The 13,209-nt window shown below is 38.4% G+C and overlaps 1 protein-coding gene across 1 annotated transcript in view; it reads right to left on the reverse strand.

Moving 5' to 3' along the window:
• Positions 1-13,209, reverse strand: part of hmcn2 (hemicentin 2) — an 80,992-nt gene that overhangs the window by 24,997 nt on the left and 42,786 nt on the right. The window contains exons 26-52 of the mRNA XM_026270402.1: positions 11,879-12,076; positions 11,388-11,518; positions 10,728-10,875; positions 10,434-10,560; positions 10,196-10,353; positions 8,492-8,770; positions 8,269-8,411; positions 7,889-8,039; positions 7,579-7,809; positions 7,314-7,427; positions 7,011-7,198; positions 6,735-6,831; positions 6,070-6,231; positions 5,856-5,969; positions 5,572-5,768; positions 5,040-5,121; positions 4,818-4,949; positions 4,569-4,712; positions 4,293-4,452; positions 3,640-3,764; positions 3,374-3,557; positions 3,186-3,283; positions 2,786-3,064; positions 2,205-2,398; positions 2,025-2,106; positions 1,077-1,213; positions 844-985 (exon numbers count right to left, since the gene is read on the reverse strand). Coding sequence (XP_026126187.1) covers positions 844-985; positions 1,077-1,213; positions 2,025-2,106; positions 2,205-2,398; positions 2,786-3,064; positions 3,186-3,283; positions 3,374-3,557; positions 3,640-3,764; positions 4,293-4,452; positions 4,569-4,712; positions 4,818-4,949; positions 5,040-5,121; positions 5,572-5,768; positions 5,856-5,969; positions 6,070-6,231; positions 6,735-6,831; positions 7,011-7,198; positions 7,314-7,427; positions 7,579-7,809; positions 7,889-8,039; positions 8,269-8,411; positions 8,492-8,770; positions 10,196-10,353; positions 10,434-10,560; positions 10,728-10,875; positions 11,388-11,518; positions 11,879-12,076 — 4,197 coding nt within the window. The remainder of the gene's footprint in view (positions 1-843; positions 986-1,076; positions 1,214-2,024; positions 2,107-2,204; positions 2,399-2,785; positions 3,065-3,185; positions 3,284-3,373; positions 3,558-3,639; positions 3,765-4,292; positions 4,453-4,568; positions 4,713-4,817; positions 4,950-5,039; positions 5,122-5,571; positions 5,769-5,855; positions 5,970-6,069; positions 6,232-6,734; positions 6,832-7,010; positions 7,199-7,313; positions 7,428-7,578; positions 7,810-7,888; positions 8,040-8,268; positions 8,412-8,491; positions 8,771-10,195; positions 10,354-10,433; positions 10,561-10,727; positions 10,876-11,387; positions 11,519-11,878; positions 12,077-13,209) is intronic.

Below are 13,209 nucleotides of genomic sequence, written 5' to 3' on the forward strand. Positions count from 1 at the left end.
TTTGCTCTGCAGGACTCTTTCCCATACAGTGAAAGCATAGGATCTTGAAATGTAATCTGTCATTATCATAAACCTGTCATAAAAGTTCAAACATTCGTAGGTCAATATGAATTTGTATACTTTTTTTTCTTACATTTTAATTTAAGGTGCCCTTATTACAGTGTAGTTATACATTTAAGTATTGAGTAATATTAATTTGCTTCTTACTATATGGTTAGGGTTAGGATTTGGCTTAATTATGCATAACTCATTGTTATTATAATAGTAAGTACATGTAATGTGTAAAAATTACACCTTAAAATAAAGTGTTACCTTTTTTTCTATCAAATCTTTTGTTCTATTGTCGATCTATTAAACTAATCAAAAGTGACAGCAAAAGATTTCTGTTTTATAAAAATGTCCTATTCATCAAATAGGACATCATCATTTAGTTTCTATACAAATATTAAGTAGCAAAATGTTTTTTTTTTGAATTCATAATAATTAGAAATGTTTCTTGAGCATCAAAATCATCAAATTAGAATAATGTCCTAATGATTATGTGACTGAAGACTGGAAGTAATGACAATTCAGATTTTCCACCACAACAATAAATTATATTTTAAAATATATTCAAATGGAAAACTGCTATTTGAAATGGTAATATTTAACAATATTTTCTTATTTTGCTGGATTTTTTGTCAAATAAATGTACTCTTGGTGAGTATGAGAGATGCTTCTTTCAAAAATCTTACCAACCCCAAACTTTTGAACAGCAATGTATATGCTTATGTGTATATGGAGTTCCATGCAAGAAAGTAACACAAGTTTAAAACAACACGAGAGTGAGTGACACAAACTTACAGAGAATCTCTACAGTGAAGAACAGACTGGTGCTGCCAGCAATGTTGGTGACCACACAGCTGTACTGTCCGCTATCTTGGGTCCGGACATCTTGAATTTCCAAATACTGTCCACCAGCAATGGACTGAATTCGACCTCCCAACTGAGAGAGAGACAGAAAGGCAGAATAATGTGATTGTGATATGTGAATGGAAAGTTACAAATACATCCAGAAAGTACCCTGAACAACTCGCCTGTAGTTTGACATCATCCTTGTACCACTCAATCTCTGGTGGAGGGTCACTGTCGGCCTGACATTCCAGTGTCAAGTGACCTTTAGCTGGAACTGATACAGTTCTGATGTCATTAGAGCCGAGAAGAGTGGGTGGAACTGAAAGTGATCAGACAAATGATTCACCTGTTATGACTGTGGTCTTTATATTTGACCCTGGAACACAAAACCAGTCTTAAGTGTCAATATTTTTTTTTAAATTGAGATGTGTACATCCCCTGAAAGCTGAATAAATACACTTTCCATTGATGTATGGTTTATTAAGATCGGACTATATAAGGTCGAGATACAACTATTTGAATATCTGGAATCTGAGGGTGCAAAAAATCTAAATACTGAGAAAATCACCTCTAAATGTGTCCAAATTAATTCTTAGCAATGTATATTAATAATCAAAAAATAAGTTTTGATATATTTAGGGTAGGAAATTTACAAAATATATTCATGGAACATGATCTTTACTTAATATCCTAATGATTTTTGGCATAAAAGAAAAATCTATAATTTTGACCCATACAAGGAATTATTATTATTATTTTATTTATTTTTTTGGCTGTTGCTACAAATATACCCTAGCGACTTGGGACTGGTTTTATGGTCCATGGTGACATATGACATTTTTTTCCAGTGTTGTCTATTTTACTATACATTTTAAAATGTAATTTATTCCTGTGATGGCAAAGCTACATTTTAGCATATCTACTGTAATCAAATTCTTCATAAATGGGTCAATTTGGTGCTCAAGAAACATTTCTTATTATTATCAATGTTGAAAACAGCTGTGCTGCTTGTTATTTTTGTGGAAATTTCATTCATCATGATTAATAGAAAGTTCAAAACAACTGCATTTATTTGTAATAGAAATCGTCTGTAACATTAGAAAAGTCTTTACTGTCCCACATATACTCACGCTGAATGCGAACCCAATGGTTTCTACCATCCTCTCCTGCTGGGCTACTAGCAATACAGGTATACAGACCTGCGTCCTCCACCTGTTTCAAAACATACTGGTATAACCACAAAACCACAAACAAATGCGAGTCTAGGTATATATTTCAAACAAGCCAAAAAGCTTCATTTGAATAAGCACCTGAACTTTGTTGATTCTGAGAAGCTGCCCATCTCTCTCTATTACTGCCATGCTGTCCTGTAGTGGACGCCCATCTTTCAGCCAGCTGAGGGTTGGAGGGGGAAGACCCGTCGCGATACACTCCAGCTCCAGCACACTGTCCACTGCAACCAGCTGCTCGTCAGGGGATGAAGAGCCAGAGATCTTGGGGGGCTCTTATGTGGAAAAATACGTCATCAGATTTAATACTAACATCAGATACTATGCATTCATATGTCCCTTAGAGTAAATACAATATGAAATGGGGAAGTATTGCATTTTAAACTGACATACTCTGGCAAAGGTATTGCTCTTACCTGAGAAACTCAAGAGTTCTCCTGCAAAACATTTGCATTTTCATGCAAAAGCATTGTGTGTCCCAAACAAACTTTACATTCTCTCATAAAAGCATGGATTTCCATTACAAAATATTGGCGAGCCAATGCAAATGTGCACAAAAGATGCTCAGAAACTCATTTTCTGAGCATCAAAAAAAAAAAAAAAAAACACATTTTCAAATTTTACAAACTTCTCATGTTTACATTGCTTTCGATTGCAAATACCTAGCACGGTCAGGTTGAAAGTCTTGGTACTGCTTCCTGCCTGGTTGCTTGCCACACAGCTGTAGAGGCCTCCATCACTGGGACCCACATCAGAGAGCAGGAATCGGGTTTCCTGTCCATCCAGCAGAAGATTACGGTGCAGTGAAAGCGGTTGGCCATCCTTTAGCCATGATAGAGTTGGAGGAGGCACACCGCGGGCTTCACAGGTCAATGTTACCGAAGAGCCCTGGACCACGGCCACCTGCTCAGTCGGCTCTGTACGCTCAACCGCAGGGGGAGCTGATGAGGGGGAGAAACAGCGATGGTTAAAACCTGCAGGTTTGTTGTTTCTATTTTCATATATTATTTGTTAACTGATTCTGGTTTACAGAAATTCATCAATTAAAAAGTTCTGCTGTACCTTGCACGTGGAGGTCAAATCTGAGTTCAGCTGATCCAGCTCTGCTACGAGCCACACACGTGTAGATGCCAGAATCAGACAGCTGTACTGATGCAATCCTGTTCAGACACAAGGACACAGGACACCGTCAATCGAATGTTATATCTATAATATCAGAAACTGTAATCTGTTGTGCGTTCAACACTGACCTAAGAACAGTATCTGCAGAAAGCAGACGGAGACGGGGTGACAGGAGTAAAGGATGACCGTCCCTCAGCCAGCTGATTTGAGGTTGAGGAGTCCCAGTGGCTTTGCACTCCAGTGTGACTACACTGTGCTGAGTGGTGTGCACCTCACGGGGGACGCTGGTCTCCCCACTCATGGAGGGAGGAACTGTGATGCAAAAAGCATGGCAATTATTTAACAGATTTGTATCATGTTTGCTAAAACAGTATAGAAAGAAAGCTGCTCTCACCTAGTACAAACAAGGTATAGATCTTGCTCTCTTGGCCAGCAGAGCTGACAGCCAGGCAGGTGTATGTTCCTGAGTCTTCTGGCTTTATATTCAGAAGTGTTAGAGTGCTCCCATCAGGAGAGATACTGTAACACACCAGTATATATGTTAACGTGCAACTATAAACAAGCTTTTCTTCACCAAGCACAAAGTTAGAATATTAAAATAAAAATAAAATATGCTTTAATATATATATATATATATATATATATATATATATATATATATATATATATATATATATATATATATATATATATATATATATATACATACACATACATACATATCTTTATTATGCAGTATGGTCAAAAAGTCCCACTAGTGATTTTTTTATAGTTTAATACTTTTTAGTAAAATTAATTACAAATAATATTATAAGCAAAACAAATAGACTGAAAGGTGTAGGAATTGGACAATTTAATTATTTTTCATGAACAATCTCTCTGATTAATTTTTTTGTTTTTTTTTTACATTTTCAGTGTGTTCTAAAATAAACAAGTGCTATTATATTAATGATATTATAATACATGACATTACTATATTAAACATTTAGTAGTAGTAGTAATAGTAGTAGTAAAAAAGAAATTACTGAATCAGTGCAAGAGTCTTACTCAATATGCTCTGTATTTCCATTCTCAAGAGTCTTTCCGTTCTTCAGCCAGCTCACTTTGGGAGTAGGTGTACCCATCACCTGACATTCAAGAGTCAGTTCCTCCCCAGCAGGTGCACTGACTTCTGATGGGTGGCCAGAATCTAGAATTGTGGGTGACGCTGATGGAGCCAAATACATTTGGTTATTTTAGAGTTAATAATTAGTGAATTCCACAAAGTTTGAATCAAGAAACAAGACTGAAAGTAGTTGAGATTAGAGCTACGTGCAGTTTTACCAAATATAGTAAGTGAGTAGTCTTTCTGCGTCTGGCCTTCACTGTTTTTAGCGATGCATGTGTAAGTGCCAGCATGAGAGATCTGCAGAGGGCCTAACTCCAGTCGGTTTCCTCTCGCTGACCAGTTCCACTGCAAACTGGTCTCTACACAAAAGAACAAACAATAAAATGCAAAAACATGAGTAAAAAACACAGACACACACACACACACACAAAAAAAACTCTGAGGGTATGCAGCATTTAACTGACCGATAGGAGAGCCGTCTTTTAGCCAAGCAATGTTGGGTACAGGTATGCCAGAGGCCTCACAGATGAGGGTGATGTGTGACCCCATGTTTTGAGTCAGGGTCTCATGAAGAGGGCCCTCCATCACGGGAGGCACTAAAAGTGAAAGATAGCAAAATCGCTTACTGCACCTGTAAATGTTAAAAAGCGTAAATTTTTCAGTTGTGCTCTGTTTTTAGGACTCACCATGGACTGTTACTCTAAAGGTGCGATCTACTTGACCTGCAATGTTGGACACTTTACAGGTGTACACCCCGCCATCAGCCACCTAGGGAAAGTCAGAAACCATGTAAACAATGCCAACAGAAATACACTGCTTATTTATACATTTACAACTAATGTTCAAAAGTCTGAGGTCGGTTTATTTTTGTTATGCCTCCCCAGGTGGCATTTATTTAATCAAAAAATATTGTACAAATATTATTACAAAATGAACCTTTTTTTTTTTCATTTTCATTTCATTAATTTCTGTAAAGCACAGCTGCATTTTCAGCAGCCATTACTCATCAGTGTCACATATTCCATCAGAAAACATTCTAATGTGCAGATTTGGTGGTCATTACAGTCACTTTTTTATCAATTTAATGCTTTCTTGCTAATTACTATTTTCTTTAAAAGAATTATGACCCCCAAACTGAACAGTAGTATGTAACATATGCATTTCAAATTATCTACATGTGGGAGCATTTGCAAACCTCCCATAGAACATCTTTCTTACCTGCACCCCAGCTATCTCAAGTTGCTGCCGCGCTATCCTCAAACCATTTCCAGCAGCCAGCTGAAGTCCATTACGATACCATGTGACCTCTGGTTCAGGGGTGCCGTTGGCTTCACAACGCAGAATTAGTGATGACCCGACCTGAGGTGTCATGACCTCTGACTCGGATTCAAGACGTGGCACCAGTGAAGGCAGGGCTAGAAATCATAAAAAAATACAAAATTAATCTGCTATATTAATCAACTGAAGCAAGTAATTAACAAAAACTCCCATAGTCTTCTAACCGTAGACGGTAAGGAGAATGCTCTTCTGGTCTTGTCCGGCTGAGTTTGTGGCTGTACAGACATACTGGCCAGCATCTTGCTGTCCAGCCCTGGGAAGCTGCAGCATCTGACCACCTTTGAACAAGGTGATGGCACATTACATACTGTACATGCATACATGCTTCACAAAGCATTAGTGATACATACAGAGAGTTATATTTAGATGGCAAATCACCTGGCAGTATGTGGATGCCAGTGCTGAACTCCAGCACCTGCCCATCTTTGGTCCAGATGATGTCAGCAGGTGGGTATGCCTGCACATCACACAGCAGAGAGATCATGTGACCCTCCACCACACTCATATCCTCCTCTCGGCGACCCACAATCCTTGGTGGAACTAAGAAAAATACATACTGTATTAACAGTGTATTAGACAAATAGCAAATTAGTTATGCTCCTATGTCAATTATTTGACAACTTTAAAACAATAATATAATTTAAAATAACTTTTTTTATTAGTGTAAGAGATATTAAAAAGTTGTTTATTCTTGTGATGGCAAAGCTGAATTTTTAGCATCATTACTCCAGTCATAAGTGTCACATGATCCTTCAGAAATCATTCAAATATGGTGAATCACTGCTTAAAAAACACTTCTTCATTGGAAATAAGAACAGACTCAAAAATGATTTGACATTAAACACTACTATGGCTTGAAAGAGCATGTTCTTTTCCCCCATATTACCATAGTTTAGACTATGAAATATTTTAGAGGAGAACATAACTATACATCATTAGTGAAATTTCCGTTTTTGAGGGAGTTTTTAATCATTTTGAAAAACACAATTCCCTGATGTTTCCTGGTTTTCCATGATTGTTGGACCCTGGTTGACTGCTCGTACCTTGAACAGACAAGCTGTAAAGTCTCTCGACAGCTCCAGCCTTATTCTCTGCCACACACTGATAACTGGCTGCATCTGACACTTGCACATTCAGTATCTACAGAGACACACAGAGGAGTTATATAAGGCAAGGCGCTTCATTCTTTCTCTCAGATTATCAAAATCTTTCTATCAGCCTAGTAATATAAATCAATGCTAACCTACAAATCAAAGATAGTATGTTTAATTAGGAGAGAAATGGGTCAAAACTCTTGTTTCTGAGCTCATGACCATCACCTCCAACAGTTTCCCATCCTCTAATATCTGATGGTGAGGGCCGCTGTAGAGGGGCAGACCATCCTTCAGCCAAGATACAGATGGAGTGGGGTTTCCTGTGACATCACAGCGCAGTGATATAGTCGAGTTGACCACAGCATCCACGTCCTGCATGAACTCATCAGTCTGGCCATCAAGCAAAGGAGGAACTGCGTAAACAATGTAAAATGAGTCATGTTTATGCAGATTAGTCATGCTCATTATTAAGTAAAGTATATTAATTTGAATGCCATAGAGATCTGCTTGTTGGATGTACTTCCTTACCCAACACCTCCAGGTCATAGTGCATTTTATCCTCTCCAGCTTCATTCACAGCCTGGCAGGTGTATTTCCCAGCATCCTCAAGCTGAACCCGTGGGATCTGCAGGACGTTCCCTCCTGAAGAGAAACACACACAAAAAAGAAATGTACTGTATATGTACTGTACTGCAAATGCCAGTGTTTTATCTTTAAATTCAAAACTGATGGCATTGTTTGTTTTGAACTACTATAACTAAAGAGAATCAAAAGCACATTTCACACCACTCACCAGGTAACAACACAACTCCATCTGAGCTGGAAAGCTGCCTGCCTTGTCTGTACCAGCTGAGTCGAGGAGGAGGAATAGCATTGCTCTCGCAGGACAGACTGATGGAGTGTCCCAGTACCACCTCGCGTCGTTCAACCATCCCTTCAGTGCCGTCAGGATCCTCTTCATCTTCCCTCTCCCCCAGTGAGAAACCAGCAGCACCATTTATTACCCGGTGAAAGATCGGAGGAACTGAGGAGGTAGTTCAAGAAACAATCTTTAATATCTACTAATATCAACTGAAGTTAATGTGTGTAGACTTTGCACTGACCCTGTATAATGAGGTGGAAGTCTCTCTTGTCCTCTCCAGCAGAATTGGTAACCACACATGTGTACTGGCCCTCGTGAGACAACATGGCATTCTCGATGAGGAGCATGTGACTGTTCACTCTCAGACCGGTGTGTGTATTCCCATTTAACAGCTGTGGAACAGAGTGAATAGAGAGGGTTTGAATATTACTGTTTCATCCATTCCTCCTCAAAACATGATTCAAAGAGCCAAGGAATTGGAGGAATAAAAACACACACTCTGTGTTTAAAATGTAAGTGACTCAATATTATCTTCTTGTTCGTTCATTAACAACTGCATAAAAAGCAATGTCTAGACATAACTATGGAAGAACCTGAGAGACATAAAACGGATATACAGACCTGTCCATCTTTAAACCATTGTGTGACAGGCTCTGGAAAGCCTTTGGCCAGGCATGACAAAGTCAATGTCCCATTAATTCTCACTTTCTCTTCTCTTCTGCCAAAGCTGAGAGTCGTAGAATCCCCCTCAATCTGTGGAGGTACTGAGGAAATGGCACAGTATTAATCTTTCACAAAGACAAACCACCTCTAGCCATTTAATGTCTTTAGCTTGCATACTTACCAATAATTCTTAGTGTGTGGTGTCTGTGCGCTGTTCCAGCTGGGTTAGTTGCTCGGCAGGTGTAAGCGCCTGCATCCTCACCACGGGCCGCAGCCACACGCAAAGACTGTCCACCCTGTGTGTACGTGAGCTGAGGGCTGGACACAATGGGCTGGTTGTCCTTTAGCCAGGTGATCGTGGGAAGTGGGATCCCCTCAACTTCACAGTGAAGGACAGCAGGGAAGCCCAGAACAACAGTCACCTCTGAGTTCTCACCGGCATCACGAATCGTGGGAGCAGCTGTGGAAAGACAGAGAAGAAAGATTGGAGAAGAACTGGATGAAAGTAAAGATGAAGAAAAGCTGGGTGTTCAAAATTCAAAATGTCACTTTTAAGTAAATCAAATACATACAGAACCAATGTAGTCGGTGTCTTGAATGCATAACTCTTATGAGTTTTTAGTGAATCAAAAACATACAGTAACTAGAAGAGTTTGATTCCCAAATTTGACCCTGGACCACAAAACCTTAAGGGTCAATTTTTTTAAATTGAGATTTATACATCATATGAAAGCTGAATAAATAAGCTTTTCATTGATGTGTGGTTAGGAGGACAATATTTGACAAAGATATAACTATTTGAAAATCTGGAATTCAAGGGTTCAAAAACAAAATATTGAGAAAATTGCCTTAGCATTACATATTACTTATCAAAAATAAATTTTGCATATATTTACGATGGAAAAATAACAAAATATCTTCATGGAGTATGATCTTTACTTAATATCCTAATGATTTTTTGCATAAAAGAAAAATTTATAATTTTGACCGATACAATGTATTTTTGGCTATTGCTACAAATATACCTGTTACTTATGACTGGTTTTGTGGTTCAGGCTCATGAATGAATGACTCTAATAGTTTTGATCATTTAGTAAATCCAAACTATAGAGCACAACCAGTATAGTTTGATTCTTGAACAAATTATTCTTTTGATTCAGTTATTATTAGTGAAACAAAACAATACAGCGCAAGCAGTGTAGTCTGATTCCCATATGAATCACATTTATAATTATTTTTCTTTTTTTTAATGTCAAACACATATGACTTAGAATTAATTACATAATTTAGGAAACAGTAATATATGGTGTCTGTGAGAGACATGGTCGGTTCACTTAGTTTTGTCATGGCGAGGAAATAATTAGTGGGAACATGATATATTTGTGGCCACAAGACATTAATTCTTGGGAACGTCATATTAACTGGTGGGAACGTCATATTATATAGTGGCCTCGAGATGCTATGTTGAGGGAACGACATCCATTTCTTGTGGCCACGAGTTCTTATGTTGAGTGAACATCATGTTTTTCTCACGCCCACGAGTTTAAAGTGTAAATAAAATAAAATATTATAGTGAATACATCTCTGATAAACCTAGGTTGCTATGGTCATGCAGGTTTGTCAACATAACATCTCGAGGCCACAATATAAGTCTGTCGTTACCTCATTAAAATGATCTCGTGGCCACAACATAATATGACGTTCCTATGAGTTAATATGACGTTCCTACAAATTAATATCTCATGGCCACAACATACAGTATTATCAAGTTCCCACAAATTATTATTTCGTGGCCACAACAAAACTAAGTGAACCCACCATGTCCTCTTCCGGGCACCATAGTATTAGGAGCTGGAATAAGAATTCCTTGTGATTTCCACTGTACCTTGTACATTCAGCCTGAACTGCCGTGTCTGAGTCCCAGCGTTGTTACTGGCCATACACTGATATAGGCCACGATCCCTCGGCTTGACAGTCTTGATCCTCAAAACCTGCCCCTTCTCCAGAAACTCCACATGAGGGTCTCCATTAGGGGATAAAATTCTGAGGAAGGTTGTGAAGAGCTCACATGAGCACAAAAGCTGGAAGACAGCAGCATGTAATTGTGTGTGTCATTGACTCACTCTCCATCATGACTCCATTCCACTATAGGCAGTGGGCGGCCACTGACTCTACACTGCATGTCCACTTCCTGCCCTGCCATGACAGTCATTTCCTGCACTCCTGAGGTACCTGAAATTACTGGTGGAGCTAAACGTACACACCAGGACATATAAATATAAATGAGAAACTAAAGGAATTTGTATCAGATGTTACAAGCTAAATATAAAAACAAAGCCTAATATTTATCCTTTGTTCCATACACCTCAAGATTTTTTGTTTTTTTAAATGACACAGCTTTTGTGTCTATATTTCACCTTGTACTTCAATAATATACTCCCTCCTGGCTTCCCCAGCAGAGTTCTGGGCAGTGCAGGAAAAGTGGCCAGCGTGATCATGCTGAACACGGTAAATCTTTAAAAGTCTTTTTCCATTCTGCAGATACACCCCTGGAGTCTCCAATACCTAGAAGCACAAAGCGGGTAATTGATTTCCAAGAGTAGCAGCCAAGATTTGTGTGGAATTTCATGGCCACTAGGTGACACTATGTTACCATTATACTGGACGAGAGTCAAACTAAAATAAAATAAAATGTGTTTATTTTAATAATAATACATGGCTCTCTGGATTATTTGGCATTCTGCAAATATTTTTGTACAATGACAATTCAAATATATATTTGACCTTTATAATACATCATACTAGATTTGTGTCTTTCACATCACTATCAAAATTAATATTCCATGTTTTAAAAACATGGAATATAATAAAAAAAAATATATAACATAATAATAATTATATATATATAGATGACAAGCAGCTGTGTAATAATCTGGATAATGGATCAATTTTATGATGGGGTCCTGATAACCCTATTGGGTTTTATTTTTCGATAATGATAGCGTGACTATACATTATTTATCATATAACATTTTTTTTTTTTTTAAATCACCATGCATGAGGAGATCTTAACCTACAGGCCTGTTGTCTTTAGACCAGGTAATGGTCGGGGGTGGGATACCGAAAGCATCACATCCCAGTGTGAGGGGCTGCTTCAGTGTGACCGTCAGATTCAAAGGCTGCCCATCTTCTTGGATCTCTGGTGGAACTAGATTTGTGAGACAAAGAAATCATTCAGCATAATTCAATCCAGCACTAATCCTTGACAGTAATTTGATTGTATTTAATTAGGCATGTAATCAAGCAATGAAAATGTACTGTAAGTGCCTACTCTAAAACAACACAAACCAGAAACCCATTCCTATTAACCTCTATGTGAACTATACAGGGTAATTAAGAGTCACCAATACAAATTTGGAAAACTTGCACACATTTAACACATTATTGTTTCATAATTTGTAATCCAAAATTCAGTGATTATAACATTTTATATGTTAGACCAAATAGAATTTAATTTCAAATGTATTGTAAAGCTATTAGCCATGTGGAAATGGTGCAAAAGTCTCACCATTGACCTTTAGCCTGGTCTTCCTCTCCACTGATCCTGCTTCATTAGTGGCCACACACTTAAAATCTCCACTGTGACTGGCCGAAGCTGAGCCAATCACCAGCGAACCATTCTCAGCCAAAGACACACCGTGCTCCGATCGCTCCATATGGATCTCCAGGCCATTTTTGAACCATCGCACCCAAGGAGCAGGAGATCCTAGCCAGGGGTATGTGTGAAAGAAGACATCGATCAGAAAAGACATAATCACAATACCCTCTGCACAATGAACACGCGGCTCGCCAGAGCTTAAAAACAAAACCAGATATCCATCCACCTGAAAGCGAGGCAACATAGTGCAGAAACAAAGAGATGCCAGTAAATTTCTATCCTCAGAAGTGGATCAGTCGATGTCCTGTCAAACAGTGCTTCAAGGTGAAACACACCGAGTGAAATGCCAGAAACAGTATATCAGAAGAGAACGGATCAAGCGTAAGAACAGCAGATTTATAGCTCAAAGACAAAAGTCAAGAGACTTCAGGTCAGCAGTAAGGGGAGTAGTTCAAACACACCAATGAGGTCCTATATCAGCCTCCAAGACCCCTTTAACAGATGTGTGATGAACTTTACTAGGTTAGCTTTAAGTGACGGGGCAGGGGGTAACCTTGAACTTGTTTTACAGTCACCTCTTAAACCTCCTCAAAGGCCATTTGGGCAGGAATGATAGATACTGAGAAGTGTTTATTTGTGTTTGGTTTCACCCAGAGCACTTTAGATGAAACTCTCCTGTGACATGCAGAGTCTATAGTGATGGAAGGAATATACTTTAATAAGGGTTTAAAAAATACAAGAAAAGAGGCCCAAAAGAAGTATTTAGACACATCTGGACATTCAGAACTATTAAGAGTAGTTCATCCAAAAAAGAAAATCTGTTGTCATGGTCTCACCCGTCAAACTTTGGTTAATCTTCAAAACATAGAACAAATAAGACATTTTTAATGAAACCTCAGAGGTTTCTGAGGTTTTCTTTCACCGAAATTCCAGGTAACCAAAATGTGGAAGATCTAAAATGATCATAAGGGCATCATAAAAAGAATCCGTATGAATCACACGGTTTAATCCAAGTCTTGTGAAGAGAAACAATCATTTTTATCTAATCAAATTTATAAAACAGATGAACCCCCCCCCGCCCCAACCCCCAACCCCTAACCCCTGTGGAGTTTCAAAAGTGTGTGACTTTTTTCTTCTGCGAAACATAAAAGACATTTTGAAGAATTTATCCGTTTTTCTATTCATACATTGAAAGTGTCCCTTGTTGTTTTGAACCCCATTTCAACCCTGGCCCACTGGAA

This window comes from Carassius auratus, chromosome 8 (genome assembly GCF_003368295.1).
Source record: "Carassius auratus strain Wakin chromosome 8, ASM336829v1, whole genome shotgun sequence".
Lineage (NCBI taxonomy): Eukaryota > Metazoa > Chordata > Actinopteri > Cypriniformes > Cyprinidae > Carassius > Carassius auratus.